This window comes from Camelus bactrianus, chromosome 16, assembly GCF_048773025.1.
Source record: "Camelus bactrianus isolate YW-2024 breed Bactrian camel chromosome 16, ASM4877302v1, whole genome shotgun sequence".
NCBI classification, from domain to species: Eukaryota; Metazoa; Chordata; class Mammalia; order Artiodactyla; family Camelidae; genus Camelus; species Camelus bactrianus.
Window position 1 is genome coordinate 58985703 of NC_133554.1, and position 16630 is coordinate 59002332.

The 16630-nt window shown below is 66.3% G+C and overlaps 1 protein-coding gene across 5 annotated transcripts in view; it reads left to right on the forward strand.

Moving 5' to 3' along the window:
• Positions 1-16630, forward strand: part of BAHCC1 (BAH domain and coiled-coil containing 1) — a 62548-nt gene that overhangs the window by 19932 nt on the left and 25986 nt on the right. For all 5 annotated transcript variants that reach the window (XM_074343954.1, XM_074343958.1, XM_074343957.1 and 2 more), the window contains exon 3: positions 7637-7816. In XM_074343954.1, coding sequence (XP_074200055.1) covers positions 7637-7816 — 180 coding nt within the window. The remainder of the gene's footprint in view (positions 1-7636; positions 7817-16630) is intronic.

Consider the following 16630-nt stretch of genomic DNA (forward strand, 5'->3'; position numbering starts at 1 on the left):
GCAACTACCCACAGAACTACTGTGGGTGCTCCAGGGATGGTGGGAGGGAGAGGGGATGGATAGGTGGGTGGAAGGAAGGAAGGATGGATGGATGGATGGATAATAAGTGGGGGGAGGGGAGGGACACAAGGATAAATGGATGAATCCACAGGATGGGGGAGTGTACAGGATGGTGGCGAGCCCTTCCCCAGCCAGCACCTGCCTCTCCCTGCCTTAATGTCTCCTGCACTCCTGGCCATGGAGTCTCTGCCCAGTGCAGCCAGTGAAGAGAGGTCAGGGTCAGAGGAGGAAGGTCACCCCCACTGGACGGCGGTCTAGCATTATGCTGTCTGGGTCCACTTGGAGGATGGGGAAGGGCTGGCCTTCCTGGTTCCTTCAGGGATCCATTCCGTGCTAGTGTGGCAGACCAGACCAGACCTCGTGCGCAGACTGGCTTGGCACGGTGCAACCCCACACCTCCGTCCCGGCTGCCCTCTTCCTTCCCTTCCCACAGCTGAGGCAGGGGCGCGTCCCAGGCCAGCTCGAGGCGCTGGGTGCCTGGGTCCAGGGGACGGGGTGCTCCTGCAGGGTGGGCACCTCTGACCCTGTCCAGATGGGCTGTCCCTCCGAGGGGACTGGGGTGTCTCTAGGTGTGCGTGTGCGCCCCAGTGTCCACTGGGGCGTCCGTCCCCTTGCAGCTTATTTTAAGATGGCATGAAGGGAAGCCTTGCTTTGGTGAGGACGCTCCTCCCGCTGGCAGGGTTTGAAGAGGGCGGCGCTGGCCAGGCCTGGTCGCATCCCTGGGCCTCCCTTCTGTTCACAGCCTTCAGAAGTGCTCTGCAGGGGGAGGTGCTGGCCGCCAGCCAGGGAGGGTGTGAGAGGGAGGGGAGGAGGAGACCCCAGAGGGTGTGAGGGACCGGAGGGCGGTGGGGTAGGGGGAGCAGCGAGTCCCAGGGCGGCCCCAGCGGGGAGTGCTGGCCGCTCCCCACTCCCCCCAGCCAAAGGGCTAAATTTACCCTTTTAATAAGAACCAGACTTATATCCGGTTTTCCTTTTCTTTTATTAGTTCTGGGCTGTTGGTGGTTGGGCCTGTCCCCTGTCATCATTGCCTCTACGTTTGTGGGCCTGGTGGCTCAGCGACCACAGAATTTTCCTATTATGGCCTGAGAGACGCTGCCTTTGGGCCAACCGGGTCTTCTGGAAGGTTCTCCTGGGCCAGTGGAGAGGGGCCTCCCATGTGCCGGGCTGATGTTTCCAGGCAGGTGCGCCTCACTGGGGCTGCCCCCCCACCCCATGGCTGGCCTGGTGGGGGCTCGCCCACGGCCTGGCGCTCCGGTCCCTCTGCCCCCCTCCGCAGCCGACGTGCCCTGCCTCCAGCCTCTTCCTTTTCTTCTGTTTTCCCTGTCTCCCTCTGCCCAGCCACCGTCTCAGAACCATGGATGGCAGCTGGGGTCATCGGGTAGCGCCCCGGGGACCCTGGGGCTGTGGTAGCAGAGGGGTGGCCTGAAGCAGGGCAGGCTCCGAGTCTGGTGAGGCCGTCCAGACAGGCCAACGTCTGGAGGCCACCAGTTTGTGGCCAGAGGGAACTGCCCCAGATCCAGACTGTTTGTGGGTCCTGGAGAGCCTGCCCGGTCAGGCTGGCCCTGCGGGGAGGGACTCCCAGATCGGAGGGGGATCGGGCTGCCTGTGCGGGGGTGGCCCCAGCCATGTGGGCTGCCGGCTGCTCCCAGAATCCACACGACTGCTGGACCCGCTTTCAGGTCCAGGTGGCTGGGGTTTGGGCATCTGGGCTGGGGCGGGCAGGAGCTCAGGGCTCAGAGGTCTTGGAGCAGCAGTTCGGTACAGACTTGAAAAGGAGGGAGTGGCCTGGTGGTCTGCTGCCCCTCCCACGTCACCACGGGCATCAGACAGAACCGAAGGCTGGGAGCCTTTTCTAGGGTCCAGTCCAGTCAAGGGGAACATGACCCCGAAGCAAGTCTTCAAGGGCCATGTGACCCCCATCGCAGGAGATTAAGTTCCCACCTCGTGCACATTCAGAGCCCACAGCCCAGACCTGCGAGCACAACTGTAGCTTGGGTGTATACTCAGCACCATGGTCCCCACCCAGACACACCCCCGAGCGCCCACACACAGCCCTCGGCCACCTCTGTGCCCACACGCACACGCACACATTATCTCATGCCTCGGCCACTGGTGGGTTCCAGCCCAGCGACGCATGTCCCTGGGTGTCACCTGGGATTGAGCCCGCAGACCCATGTCCTCCCACAGTGGGTCTGGTGGGCGGCAGTGGGGCGTGGCCTCTATGGCCCAGCTGCAGTTGCTCTGGGTTTCCTGTGGGCAGTCCCAGAGTGGGGCCCCTCCCACCAGGGCCTGGTATCCCCATCCCAGTCCCCCTCCCCAACATCCTTCTCCTGGGTGGTCAGATGGGTGGACGCCCACCGGCCTGCCAGCAGGCTGGACCGAGGCCTCTCCACCTCGGTCCACGCAGGACATCCGGGGTGGACATCCTCCCTCCCCCTCCCTCTCCCGGAATGAGAGGAATGTGGGCCAGTCCATGTGGTGGGCCGTCATCCTTCCTGTCTCCTCCTCCCCTCCACTCTCCCCCTCTGGGGTCTGGTTCAGCATGGGAGGGACACTTTGCCCCCCCCCCCCAGGCAGGCCACCCATCGCTCCAGTGTCTCAGCTGCCCCAGGTGTCCTGGGGGAGACCCAGGGAGGGCCCCAGGGGATCCGGGTGTCCCCAGCACCCAGGCAGGCTCTGCAGGAGGCTGGAGGAGGTAGGGAGCCTGAGCAGGTGTGAGAGGGAGGGTGGGAGCTGGCGCGGGCACCAGCCGCAGCGCTGGGGAGCCGGGTGCCAGCAGCCCGTCAGCTGGGCTTCCGGAAGCAGCGGGAGCGCCCGGAGCCTGGGAAGGGGCTGGCTTCTCAGGAGCGGCCTCCAGCCTCGCAATGAGGCCTTTTCTTTTCTTTTTTTTTTTTTTTTTTGCAACCCATGTCTCTGTTTCCAGAAAGGGAGGAGGCTGTCTTGGTGGCTCACTTAAGTCAAAACAAATGCTCTTCTGCTGTGGTTCCGTGCTCTGGCTCGCCCTCCCCCCGGCTCCCCAAGGCCCTTCTCTCCTCCCGGCCCTCCCAGCCTGACCCCGTCCAGGCCCAGCCTCTGGCGTGCTGCCCCTCACCCCTGGGGTGCGAGGCAGGGGGCTGCCAGCCTTGCTGCCAGTCACACCCTCCCTGGACGGGAGGCTCCCCAGGGCAGCACCTGGGCTCCAAGATGGGAGCCCCCCAGCGCCCCTTGGGGCTGCCCAACATCTGTTACCCGTCTCAGCTATAGCAGGTGGGCCTGGCAAACAGGTGGGCAGAGAACGGCCCCTCCCCTCGTTTTGCCTGGCCACATAGCGTCGCCTCTGCTGTGGCCACAGTGGCCCTGGGAGCAAGGGCTGGGCTCTTGGGGCGTCAAGGCGTCCCAGCCCGGCTCTGTCCTCTCGGGGTGTCAAGGCGTTCCGACCCGGCTTTGCCCAGCTAGGGCAGCTGGGAGGGAGGGAGCTGCCCAGCCAGGGTCCAGGTACGGCCCGTCTCCCGCCCCACGCTGTCTGGGCCTTGGGGCGTGGGAACGGGTGGGCCTTGGGGCTGTGCCTGAGGAGCTGGGCTGCAGCGGGAGTGGGGGGTGTCAGCCAGCCCTCCCGGGCATTCTGGCTTCCGGAGCGGTTTTCTCAGCCAGCTGGGCACCCGGGCCAGGCCTCCGCGGTGTCCTGGGCAGAGCTGAGGCGGCCCTGGAGCTGGGGCTGGAGCCCTGTGTCTGGGGCCGCAAACCCTGGCCTGGGCCAGCCGGGCAGTGGGGATGACTGGCTGGGGGCTGGTGTCCCGCACCGAGTGGCCTCCCTCGGTGGCCCTGCTGTCACCTCACCCAGCATTCACGTCCCTGTCCCAAGGTGGCACTAAACTTGTGCCAGGTGGCTGGGATGAGAGTCCATAGATAATGCAGGGCACTGGCCACCATGGCCATGCTCACTGGAGAGCCCAGGGCAGCCTTGGATGGACAGGCCTCATCCGAACCCCAGCCTGGGCACCCGGGGCTGGGGGGCTGGCACTAATGGTGCCCATTTCTTCGTCAGCCCCGTGGCGGGCCCACCACCTGGGATGTGGTGACCTGGATTAGTACAAGGTCGGCAAAGCGCCTCCCTTGAGAAGGGCTAGTGCAGACGGTGCCAGGATCGGGGCTCCCAGCCCAGGGGCTCCAGGCAGAGAGCCCCTCTGGTCCTCCCTGCTGCTTGGGGCTCCCACTATCCCCTCCTGGCCCGCTAACCGCAGCACTCCGTGGGCAAGGACCTTGCCAAGAGGAAAGAAGCCTCCAGCCCAGTTCCCGGCCAGACTTGGCTGCGCGGCTCCATTCCTGGCCGGGGCCCAGGCCGCCTCTGCTCAGGCTCTGTCTGGGGCTGGCTACCGGGCGGCAGGCGGGGGCTGGAGGGGTGGCAACCAGGCCTGCCTGTGCCTCTGCTGGCTGGGCACAGCGCCATTGCCGAACGGTTTGGAGGTGGAGGTGACATCAGAACCCGGACACTCTGTCCAAGGGTCAGGGGCTGGCTGGGCTCAGGGAGGCTCCAGGTGCCAGCAGCCCCCTCTCCATCCCCCAGCACAGCAGTGCCCACCTGGCAAGGCCTGTGGGACCGAACTTCTAGCTCAGGACAGCGGGGCAAGGATCACGGAGCTCCACTTGCCCAGTGTCTGTCCACCTGGGCTGTCCCGCTGCTCAGGGACTGTGAGAGTCCCAGGCAGGACTTGCTGCCATGGGCCGTGGTTTCAGGAGGGAGAGGCCACCTGGGTACCCGCACAGGTCTCCCCACAAGAGGCGGTGGCACAGCATCAGGGCAAATGCACCAGTGCCTGGAGGGTGGCCCCAGCGCTCATTGGCTGTGCCCCAGGGCAGTGGGCTCCCGTGAGCTCCGCTTCCTTCCTTGTGTGTTTTGTAGCGAAGGTGTAGATATGTAATATTTATGTGACCAGGTTCTTCTGTTTTTGATATGAAAGGAAAAATGAGGGAGAAGACCCCCGATGAAGGACCCCGCTGGAGGCGGGACCCTTGGGCCCTGCAGGCTGCCTGTGAGCCTGGGAGATGTGGGGTGTCAGGGGCAGCTGTGAAGGCTCTGAGCAAAGGGGGGCCTGGGGAGCCTGGGACCGAGACCAGGGGACGGGGCGGGGCAGGGCTGGAGCGCCATCCCCCCAGCTCGTTTCCCACACTCGGGGACAAGGGTGCCTTCCTCATGGACTCTGGAAGCACCCCAAGAGCCGCCCCCTGCGCTGGGAGACAGGCTGGCGCGTAGCAGGAAGCACGGCCCGCCACCGGTGTGTGCCCCTGCGGAGCCAGGACTGGGGCTGGCTGGACTGCAGTGCTGCTTCCCCACAGCTCCCGCGCTGTGGGACCCCCTTCTGGGACGCTGTCAAAACAGGCACCCCGGAGAGTCCCCTGTCGAGGCCAGGATCCGCCTCCTGGGGCCAGGGGAAGGTGTCCCATGGCTTCCCTGCCCCCATCTGGATTCCAGCGTAGGGGGCCAGTCGGATCAGACATCCTGCTGGGCTTCGGCCTGCTTCCCCCCTGCCCCAGCCCCAGGTGGGTGGCCCTCAGGGATGTGGGCAGTGGGTCTGCAGAGGCGGCCTGCCGCCCCTCCCTGCAGGGCCCTCAGGCATGGAGGCCCTGTGAGGGGCTGCCGGAGCCTGGGTTTTCCTGGCTCCTCTGGCCGGACGGCCCTTTGGGATGCTGTCTGTTTCTCCCGCCCGGCCTGGGGCCTGGCCCCCGCCCCCGCCCCCGCCCGCTGCGGTGTGGGAGAGCACAAGGTTCTCAGGCCCTGCTCCCAGAGAAATCCTTTATCCAGACCAACTGCTGGACTCGGTTGCTTCCCACTATCCCCGGGAGGAGCTGGGCGGAGGGACTTCCCTGGGAGGGTGCGGGGGTGGGAAGGCCTGGGGGACATGGAGTGGGCCTGGGCGAGGCAGGAAGAGGCCTCACTCATCCCACAGGCATGGCCCCCCCAGGGTCCCTGGAGCCCAGCAGAGGCTGCCCTCCGTCTCCCGCCTGCTCCACCCGCCGGCCCGAGAGGCCAGTACTTCCCTTCCCAGCCCAGAGTCCCCTCCCCTGGCTGGATGTGCCTGTGGTCTGGCCAGGACCCATGGCAGTCCCAGCCCTGCGGTCCGGGAAGTCCCTGGCTCCTGGGCACCTTCGCCCCCTGCCCCCTCGGTCCTCTCGGTCTCCCTTTGGCCTGACCCCTGCCAGAGAGGTCAGCTGACACCCCAGTGCCCAGCCAGGGCTCACAGACCCTGCCTCTGAGGCCCGTGTCCGGGAGAGGCCCCCCTCATCCACAGGGCCCATTCACACATGGAGGGGTGGGGAGGGGAGCTGCCAGGGTCCCGGCCGGGACAGCCCCTCCCTCTCCCCTGCTCCAGGGCCTTGCCGCCTCTCTGCTGAGTCACCTCTTGTCTGGGAAGCTCTCAGGGCCAAGCCAGGCTGGGTGAGGCATCACAAATTCACAAATTCCCCCTGCCTCCTGGGCAGGGAACAGCGGCCCTGACTCACCTCGGGCTGGGCCTGCAGCCTCCTGGGACCATAGAAGCCCTGCAGACCCTTCCAGGCCCCGACATCGGGCCTGAGGGGATGGCAGGCCCCCAGGTCCCTGCTCCCCATCCCCCAGGAAGGTCCAAGCCAGGCTCGCTGCCCATGGAGTGGAGGTGACAAGGTGCCGGGGGCCCTGCCAGGGTGGGGGCTGAGCAGTGCAGCCCAGACCACCCACCGGGCGCTCTGTGTGTGCCTGTGTCCTTCCGGTGCAATCCACCAGTCACCATGGTAACTCTCGGCCACTGGACTTGGGCAGAGAGGGGACACAGCATCTGAGGGTGCCAGTGGGCAGGCTGTGGAGGCTGGCTGCCCGTGTCTGGATGTCGCTGGTCAGGGCCCGACCTTGAGAATCCCTGGGGCGTTAAAAGCAGATCCTTAGCTTCCTCAGGCTCCTCCCGTCCCTCCCTCTGCTCTGCCTCAGTTTCTCCTCCCACTCAGCTGGGATAGGGTCCTCTAGTCTGCTGAGTCAGTTAACTGCACTTGGGAGAAGGTTGAAGACCCTACTGTGGGGAAAGGCCACCCCCCAGTGCCATCCAGGGGGTGGGCAGAGACCACTGGGTCCACAGGGTGGGGCAGGGCCCCTGGCTGGGCCCTGCTGACCCCAGACTTTCTGGGGAGGTGTGGGCGAATCTCTCTGGCAGGTCTGCCGCCGGCTAAGAGGTCCCAGAGTCTCCACAGCCTTGGCCTGGTGGGGTCAGGGGTCTGCCTCCGAGACACTCACCCACAGGGCTGCCTGTTTCCCACATGCCCTGGGGCCCTGAACGTTTATTCCGGATGGCACCTGGCACCTGGTTGATGGGGGTGGGGGTGAAGGTGGGCCACGTGGTAGCAGCGGAAGTGCCATTCTTGGGGGTTTTGCAGTAACAGGAGGGTGCCAGGACCTCTGGGCCCTGACCGTGACTGTCTGGGGTCTGAGAGGGCAGCTTTTCCCACCTTGGCTTCCTGCCTGTTTGAAGACAAACCTGGGGAGCTTGGGACCTGAGATCAGCCCTGGAGAGGGGCTGGCTCCTTGGTGGGAGCTGTCCCTGCGCAGACTCACTCTGGCCCCCTGTGTCCACAGCCAGCAGCCGCCTGATGGGGAGCTCTCCGGCCTCGTCTTTCATGGGCAGTTTCCTCACCAGCAGCCTGGGCTCGGCAGCCTCCGCGCACCCCAGCGGCCCCACTCCCTCTCCCTCGGAGCAGGCCTACCGCGGCTCCCACCCCGCCACCTCCCAGATCTGGTTCTCCCACTCCCACGAAGGTAAGTCTGGGGCCCGGGCTCCCAGCAGCGGCCTGCAACTGGAGTCACTGACCATTGTGCCCGCAGCCAGGGGTGAGGCCAGGGGTGAGGCCAAGGGCTCCCCCGCCATGGCCCGCAAGAGCCAGCTGGCCGACCCTGCCAAGCACTCCGGCAAGGGGCTGCCTCCCCGTCAAGGAAGCCCCCAAGGGGGAGGTGGTAATTGGTTGGAAACAGTGGGCGGACCCTGTGAGGCAGTGGTCCTGGCCAGATGTGCACCACAGATGGGCAGAGAGGGAAGAAGGGGGTGGGGCTGGGAGGGCTCTGGGGAGCCGAGGAAATGTGGAACACAGCTGGGCCGGCCGGACGGGGCTGTGCCCTCCGCTGTGGGCTGCGCCCACCTCCCAGACTTGAGGAGGTACGGGCTCCAGATGTGTGAGCTGGGAGGGAGGGGTGGGGAGGAGAGAGCTGTCAGCACGCTCAGGCTGCCACCCTGGGGGCCTGGCCTGCACCAGTGTCCCTCCCAGGCCCCTGCCTCCCCGTGGGTCACAGCCTTGCGCACACAGTAGGTGCTTCATATGCGTCCCTCTCAGGCCTCATGGCTGGCCGAAGGGCCCTTGCAGGCACTGCTAGGACTCCAGGGCTCCTCTTGGCTTTCCCAGGGAGAGGCACCCCCAGCTCCCCACTGTCCGCTCAGCCCCTCGGCACTGTGATGTGGGCTGCGCCCCCGGCCCGCAGTTGCCGGTATCCACTCGGCTGCCCAGCGCCCCAGCGTGGAAAGGGTTAAGTCCGGCGGCGGCTGGCACGCGGAGAGGTAATTGCAGTTGGCAGCAGGCACAGAGGGCTCTCCGCTCCTGGCACCGGCACCACCGAAACTCAATGACTGCTGGGCGGCGGGCGTTGTGTTTGCAGAGCACGCGGACCCACACACCGCGCCCGCTGCCGCCTGAGTTCCAGGCCGGAGATTAGCGCCCGGCGCTGCTGGAGAGCGAGAGAAACCTCTTTGTGCGACAAGAAAGGGGCTGTTTTCCAAACAGGGCAGGTGACGAGTGAGGGACAGTTGTTAAAATAATCTGGGCTTTAAGCGCCGTGCAGAGCACACATGTTGGGCCAGTGATAAGGAGCAGCTCTCTTCCCTGGTGGAGGAGAGGCTGGGCGGCCCCGAGGACCCAGGCGGGCAGAGCAGGGTCCCTGGCCCAGTGTCACTTCTGCCTGCTTCCCGCCGGCACTCTCGGCACCCTCCCCGAGGGGAGACGGTGCCTCAGTGCCGAGCGCCAGTTCAAGGCTTCCTGGGCGGCCGTGGGTGGGCCCCGCCGAGCTTCTGGCACGCCGGCCCCCAGCTCCTTCCAGCCCTCCCGCCTTCTGTGTCTGCCGGGCAAACTCCTGGCTCTGGCAGGAGCATCTGGCTCCCAGGATGTCTGCGGGGGAAGGAGGGAGCCGAGTGTTGTGGGGCGGGCAGGGGAGGCCCGCAGCAGCCGAGTGGGACCACCTCAACCGAACTAACGGCCGCTGCCGCCCCGGCCCTGCCGCAGGTGCGTGGGCCCGCCAGGCTGTATTCAGCGGAAGCCCCGGTCGGGCCGGGAGTGGCGGCAGCTCTGCATCAGGAGGCTCATAGCCCCTTGCCCCTCTGGCCCACCCTTGGGGACCTTGCCTGCAGGGAGGGCGGTTTGTGGGCAGCACCACCTGCCCTGGGGCGCAGGGAGAAGGTCCTGCCCCTCTGGGAGCTGCTGGGAGGGTTGGTTGGGAGGCAGCCTGCAGATAGCGCCCTCAACGGCCTGCAGACACGCACTTCCCCTGAGCCAACGGCTACCTCTGCCTCGGCGGGGGTGCTTACGGCCTGCGGCCTGCGGCCTGCGGGGCGCCTTGCTGCTGTCAGCCCCAGCCCCAGCCCCAGCCCCAGGGCCGCCGATGGGGTGGGGGGCCAAGGTGGGGGCGACACCCTGGCCTGTGCCAGCCCCGCCAGCCCCTGCCCCATCCTGCCAGCAAGGGCAGCCTGAGCAGAAAGAGGGGCCTCCCTCTGAGGCCTGCTCTGAGGGCCAGGGGTCAGCTGTTCGCCCGCCTAGCCCTGAAATGCCCCCGGCACTTCCTCAGGCTGGACGTGCCCACAGTCTCCTGGGGGAGGGCACACGTGGCAGGGCTGTGGGAGTGGCAGGCAAACACAGGTGGTTGCAGGACATGGGGAAAGAAGTGTGGCCTCTGAGCCACCCTCCCAGGCTCCTGCGCACGGGGCTGGGGAGAGCGGGGCCTACCCGCAACTGAAGATGAGTGTGGGGTGCAGCGGCCCTGGGGGGAGCACCCCAACCTGCCAGATCCCAGCTGGGGGGCCATCCACTTCCAGGCCGTGCCTCTGTCTCCCCCTTGCTGTCTCTCCTTCTCTATCTCCAGTTAAGCTGCCCCGCCTTGGGATCCCCTTCCGATGGGGTTCCCCTGCCCTCCGCCCTTTGCAGCCTCGCTCCCCGACAGAACAGGCCACGTGGTGCGGCTGCCTCGCTGCTGTGAGCTCTGAGCTGAGCGTAAAGGCCGGCGGGCGGGCGGGGCCGGGCGAGTGGCAGCGTTTGCTGGCTGGCTGCCCTGGCAGCGTGCCTGGCTGCTAGTTTGACTGGGTGCCAGCTGGCTCCCCGCGTGCCGGGGCCTGTTCTCTGCTGTGTGTGCTGGAGAAGGGGGGTGAGGCAAGCGGGGGGCACGCGACATGGCCGGAGAGTGGGGGCCGGCAGGCATGGTGGGCTGCCTGGGCGGGCTGCTCAGAGGTCTGGCCCTCACTCTCATCCCGCTGCCTTCCACCACCCCTGGGATGGGTGGGGAGGCAGGTGTCCAGCCAAGTCCGCTTGCCACCCTCTCCCCAGCCCAGGGCTGGTCGGAGCTGGGCTCCTAAAGGGGTTCTTAGTTTAAGGGCAAGGAGGCCAGGACAGGGGGGGATGCCAGTGGGGGCCAGGAGGGAGGATGGGCCCAGGTGCCCCTCCACTCCAGGCAGGGCCCCCACCCCTCCGTGGGTGGACCCAGCCCACCATATGGGGGACAGCCGCCAGAGCAGGGAGCAGGGCTTCCTGTGTCCCTGGGGGAGCAGCTGGGGTGCAGAGGAGGCACCCCGGAGCTGGAGGATCCGCCCCAGAACATCTGGCCTGGGGCAGAGCTTGTCTGTCCAGCCCCTCGGCCTCTTGGTCCCCCAGGCTCGCCCCAGTGAGGGGGCCCACCGGAGGCCGGACTTTCCCTTCTGAGGCCTCGGGTGAGGGTGGGCGGCGGAGCTGGCCTGAGGCAGGGGTGAGCCAGCGTCCAGCTAGCCCGCCTGCCCTGGGTGGGTCCTAGCAGGAGGGGGCGCAGCACAGCTGGCCCCCTTGTCAGCAAGCCTGGCCACCTCCCTCCCCACCCCGCCCCCCAGCTGCCTGGTGGGACCACCCACAGGGCCATGAAAGGACACTCTGTTCCTGGGGGCTCAGCTGGGGGAGGGTGGGGGCCAGAGCCGCTGTGGGCTACTGGGCTACTCACGGTCTCTTGTGCCACCTGGAGGGGGAGCCTCGGGCGGCAGCGGGCACACGTGCTGGCTGTCAGCATGGCCAACCTCAGTCGTGGCCACACCGCCTGGGGCGGGGTCGCCCTCCAGTGGGGGCAGGGGTGCACCAAAGGGCCATTGGGTACTCCCTGCTATTCCTGGCCCCCTGGCTTCCCCACGCCCTGTCAGCTGTCCCTCTGTCCCCCTCTGTCCCTCTGAGACGTCAGGGCTGGTGACAGGGCTTCTGGGAGCATGTCTGTGCGAGACAAGGTCCCAGCCAGTGTCCACCATCCTTGCCTGACCTCACAGGCCTCCTGGCTCCTGTCCAGAGGAGACTTCCACCCACCCTTCTCTGAAACAGGCCCCCGTCCTGGACCTGGTCCTTTTCCCCAGGACCCTGGCAGCACCAGCCCCAGCTCCTGGCCTGTTTTTTGGTGGCCCAAGTGGCCTCTGAATCTGCCCAACAGGACCCCTGATGATCACGCCTCGTCCCCTCCCCCGTGAGCCTGGTGAAGATGCCCCCATGTCTAGGCAGCACCCCTCACCCTGCCCACCTGTCCCTGCTCATGCTGGAGGGAAGGAGCTGGGTCAGCGGGGACAGCTGGCTGCTCAGAGACCTGGGGACAGTGTTGGGGAAGGCCCAAAGTGGGGATCAGGGCTGCCCTCCCAGACAGGTCTCTCCAGCCTCATAGCCAGAGAGTGGCCTGTCTTGTCTGGAGCCCTGCTCCCTCAGAGCCTTCTCTGGGCTTTGTGTGGCCAGCCCTCCCTGCCCCCTGCCCATGACCTTGGCCCCTTTCTGTGCCTTGTATCAGCCCAACTCCTCCTTGTCAGGGTCCTGGCCTCCAGGGACTCCTCTGTCCTTGCTTGTCCCCTGTAGCAACTGTCCACTGCTGGGCTGAGGGCCTCGGTGCCTTCCTGGGCTGACAGTTGCAGCGGGGGTGGTATGGGTAGCCCTGGGTCTCACAGGGTGGGAGAGAGGCCTGGTGCCACCGCCTGGGCAGATGCACCTGCCGGCTGCACAGCCGGGTGTGGGGCTGGCTCGAGTCGTTCCCATGGCCCAAGTCCCCAAGATCTTCCAAGCGTGATTACCTGCGTGTGTCCCAGATGCCCCACCTGTTGGGGGGGGGCGGTGCCTGGAGCTCACAGGAAGGTAGGGGCGGTCTGGGCAGGGGCAGCGCAGTGCTCCCTCCAGCTGAGCTCCCAGGCAGTCAGAGCTCTGTGTGGGGGTCAGGCCAGCTTGTTCTCAGCTCCAGGCCCTGACACGCTGTTTCTTTTCCCAGCTTTAGGCCTGCAGGGAGCCCCGGGCCCCCGCCATCCCCAGCCCACAGGCCCGCCCCCTCGGAGGGGCCTCTGCCGAGCCCTGCATTTCTGCTCGGTGAGGCCTGAGCCGGCTCCTCCCTGCCGAGCGCGTGCCAGGGGCCTGGGACTGTCTGCGTTCCACCTGGCTCCTGGGCTGGCTGCCTGCTGCTTTTGTTCCAGAGGTGCCCGCAGGAGCCTGGCACCTTTCCCCAGCTCTGAGCCTCTCCTCTCGGCTTGCGAACAGACCAAGGTGGCCAGGCCCCAAACCTTGGGCAGCCAGGGGCGTCCGCATTTGTGCGCAGTAGGCTGACTCTGATGAGGTGGAGCGAAATGGGAAGCCACGTGTAACACTTTCGAGCCCCAACCCCAAGCTGCGAAAGTCTGAGGCTCCCTGAGGGGTTCCAAAGCAGCCCCCAGCCCGAGGAGGGGTCTCACTCGGCTCCTGCCAGCAAAGCCCAGGGCGGTCGATCCTGGGAGCTGTGCTTTGAAGCATGGCCTGGACTTCCAAGGGTCTTGACCACCGCACGTATGACAGGCTCGTGGACAGAAGCAGGGCCATTTGGCTAGGAGCAGGGAGGACATGGGGAAGGGCTGCTGCAAGGTTACTCCCTGCAGACACTAGAGCAGCCGAGGCGGCGAGCGTCCTCCCAGCTCGCAGACAGGGCCCCCCCGCCCCGTACCCAGAGCGGACATCGTCGGCCGTCTGTAGCGCTTCACACGCTGCATGGGGACGCAGCCTCAGAGCCCTCCTCTCCCAGCATTCTGGGTGGTCACTATCCTGTGGTGGACATACACGGTGCAGTCGAAACCCCGTGGCACCCTGAGTGAGCGGGGTTTCACGTGGGAGAGAGCCAGCACCCAGTTAGCGCTGGGCGTTGGGTCAGGGCCCCCGGCTGGCCCATGGGGCAGAATCCAGCAGGATAGGCGTTTGCCTGGGTGTGTGCGAGGATCGCTGCAGATGGATCAGGCTGGGATCTGTCAGGGCCAGCCGGAGATGGAGGGGTGGTCTGCTGGGCCTTCATCCAGGGGGCTCTGCTGAGTCCTGGAGGGTGGGCCTGACCCAGAGGAGGTGGGCAGTTGAGACGGTCCAACCCGGGCTCCTCGGAGCCCACCCAGGACGGCTGGCTGTGGAAGAGCACGACTCCTGGCCCTTGGGACCTGATGCTGGGACCCTGCTGGCGGCCCCTGCAGCTCAAGGCTCAGTCATGGGGGGAACTTTCTCACAGTTTGAGCCTCCAGGGAGGGGACAAGGCCTTTGTCAAGGTGGCATGGGGGCAAGGGGCATCCACTGCAGAAGGCCTTGCCATCGTGGGTCTGGGGCAGGACCCTGGTGGTGGCGGGCACTGGGGGCCTGGGGGTGAGGGTCCCCAGGGGCCTTGCAGTGGTAGGTTCCTTGACCCCCACCCAGGGGATCCTGGCCCTCTGGTTGGCTGGCCAAGCACCCCTCCCCACACCTGGCCAGGACTATTCCCTCACGTCCAGCTCTCTGAGCGGCACAAGAGCAGCGTCTTCCCCCCGGAGGGTGGACCCTGCAGGCGGGCAGGTGGCAGGGAGCTGCTGCCTCCCCAGCCAGGGTGAGAGGAGCAGGTTCTGGGTCTGATCTGGGGCGAGTGGGGTGTTGGGCACCTTGGGCTTCTGGGAAAGTTCTGCAGTGAAACCCTGGAGAGGTGGGCAGATGTGGGGGTGCTGGGGCCACCCCTCCTTCCTCTCCAGCTGAAAGGCTTGCAGCAGGCCTTGGGTCCCCCCAGGCATCCACCTCTTTTCTCGGGGACAGGAGGCCCCCCACGCTCTCACCCATTTCCTGTGTCAGTTGTCCCCACTGCCCTCTGGCCCCTTCTGCCTTCAAACCCTGCCCTCTAGGCAGCCCCCACCGGGGACGGGCTGCCCCTGATCCCTCTCCTGCCCACTCAGCACACTTCCCACCAACATTCCCAACCTCCCCGGACGCGGCCAGCAAAGGCCCAGGGGGTGCTGGGAGGGGTGGGGGCAGGTGGTCACCTCGCATCCTGGCAGTCCAGGGGTCTGGTCTGCGCTGCCCCTGCCAGCCGAAAACCGCTTCCACTTCATTGCGTCCCATCAGGTGCTGATGGCGTCGAAACTTTGTCCCCTGTTGCCACTTATGTCTCAAGATTGAGTCATCTCCTGATAACTCAGAGCGCGGGGGGAGGATGGGGGGGCGTCCTCAGTGGGTCATCCACTGAGACCCAGGGTCCCTCTCCATACTCTCCAGGGGCCTCCTGGGCTCTGACGGTGGCAGGGGACCAGGGACACAGGCTGGAGCCTCCTGTCACTTGGGGTGAACGTAGTAGCCAACCTCAGTGGGGCAAGGGCGTTCTGGACAACACCACTCCCAGAGGAGTGTGGGCTCAAGGGACTCTGGCTCTGGGTGCCAGGACATTCAGCACCGCCCCTGCACCAGCCCCACTGCCGCGCTGCCCGGGCTCCAGCCTGGGGTGTCTGCAGCTGGCCCTGACCGCCACCCCGTGCCCACCCCACCCCCCGAGCCCTCATCAGGACCCCCACCACCACCACATTCTCCTCTGCCGAAGCCCCTTCAGGGACCAGGCGTCTCCCATGCCGGCCACAGCAGCCCTGGCTTCTGGCTTCTAATCTCAGAACAGCTGCTCTGATTCATAAAAAGCATTTTTTATTTCCTTTTTCAATTCAGAGAGTACAGTCTTCTTGGGAAGAAGAAAGGGTCCTTCCTGTGGCTGGGCTGGGAGGACTGCTCCCCTTCCTCCCCGGCCCCCTGCCCCAGTGCCCACCCGTCTGGGCCTTGCCTCACCCAGCCCCTGCACACGCCCCTCTGTTTCTTCTTCCATCTTCCCCATCTGACCCCCTTCCTCCCTCCAGCCCTCATTCCCCTCCTGGGGTCCCAGAGGGTGGGGCTTCGGGCAGACCGGAGATGAGGGAGGGGCCCCGGGTAGGGCTCTGTCCCCTGAGCCCTGGCCACCAGCCCCGGGTCAGGAGCGGAGGGACATGCGTGCCCATCGCCCTCCACTGCCCCCAGAGGGTGCGGGAGGAAGGAGCCCAGCACCCGGCCAGCTGAGTGCCTGCTCCCCTGGAGGGCGGGTGGCGGGAGGCCCAGACCTCCCGAGGGGTCACGGGGGGTCCGTGCCTGGGAAACAGCGTCTGGGAAGGAGGAATTTACAGACTTCTGTTTACCCGTACGAGGCCCCGTAAAACATTTAACAGCAGCCAATTAAAGGGGGGCAGCCGCGGCGGTTTACCCGCCCCCCCGCCCATACTACACACACAGGCCTCTGCCCCTGCCCGCCCCAGCCCCGTCCCCGCCCGGCTCTCGGCTCTCGTCAAGTCTTCCAGGAGCTGAGCTGAATCTGGGAAACATCTGCTCCAGATGTGTCTCCTTACACAAACCAGGCCAGTTGGCCAGGCTCTCTGGACTCAGCTGTGCCCCCCACGGGAGGCGGGGCGCCAGGGACAGGCCAGGGTGGCCGAGGGTGCCTTCCCGTGTCCTCAGGCAGGCCTAGGGGGTGATCCCTAGGCGGGGAGACATCTAGGGGCTACTCAGAGCTTTCACGGCACCCATGCTGGTGGGGAGCCCCCAACAGGGCTGGTGTGGGCAGCGTTGTTTGAGCTTCTTGGGTGGGACTGTGTTCTGCGTGGAGCACCTGCTGGAGCTGGTGTTCCGCGGCGCCGCCTCAGACCCCCTGGGCCAGAGAACATCACACTGAGTCATGAGGGGCTGGCAGAGTGGTGGCCACTGTGGAGGGACCTGCTGGGATCAGGGTGCAGGGAGTGCCCTTTGGACTTGATCCTGGGAGTCGCGAGTGTCCCTGTTTGCCGCCTGACCGTTTTCCACTCTGAACCCTGCCCCTGCGGCTTCTCCTCCGTCCCTACGTTTGCGCTGGCCGGTTCCACAGCTCCACCCACACTGGCCAGGCCTCAGGCCTGCCAAGGGGCCTCCTGAACCCCCAGTACTCCCAGTGAGCTCCAGGGCTGCCCCCCATGCACCCACAGACCCCCGGCACTGAGATAGAGCTTCCGCCACCCTCATCCCTTCTGCATCTAGGCCAGCCTCGGGCTGGGCG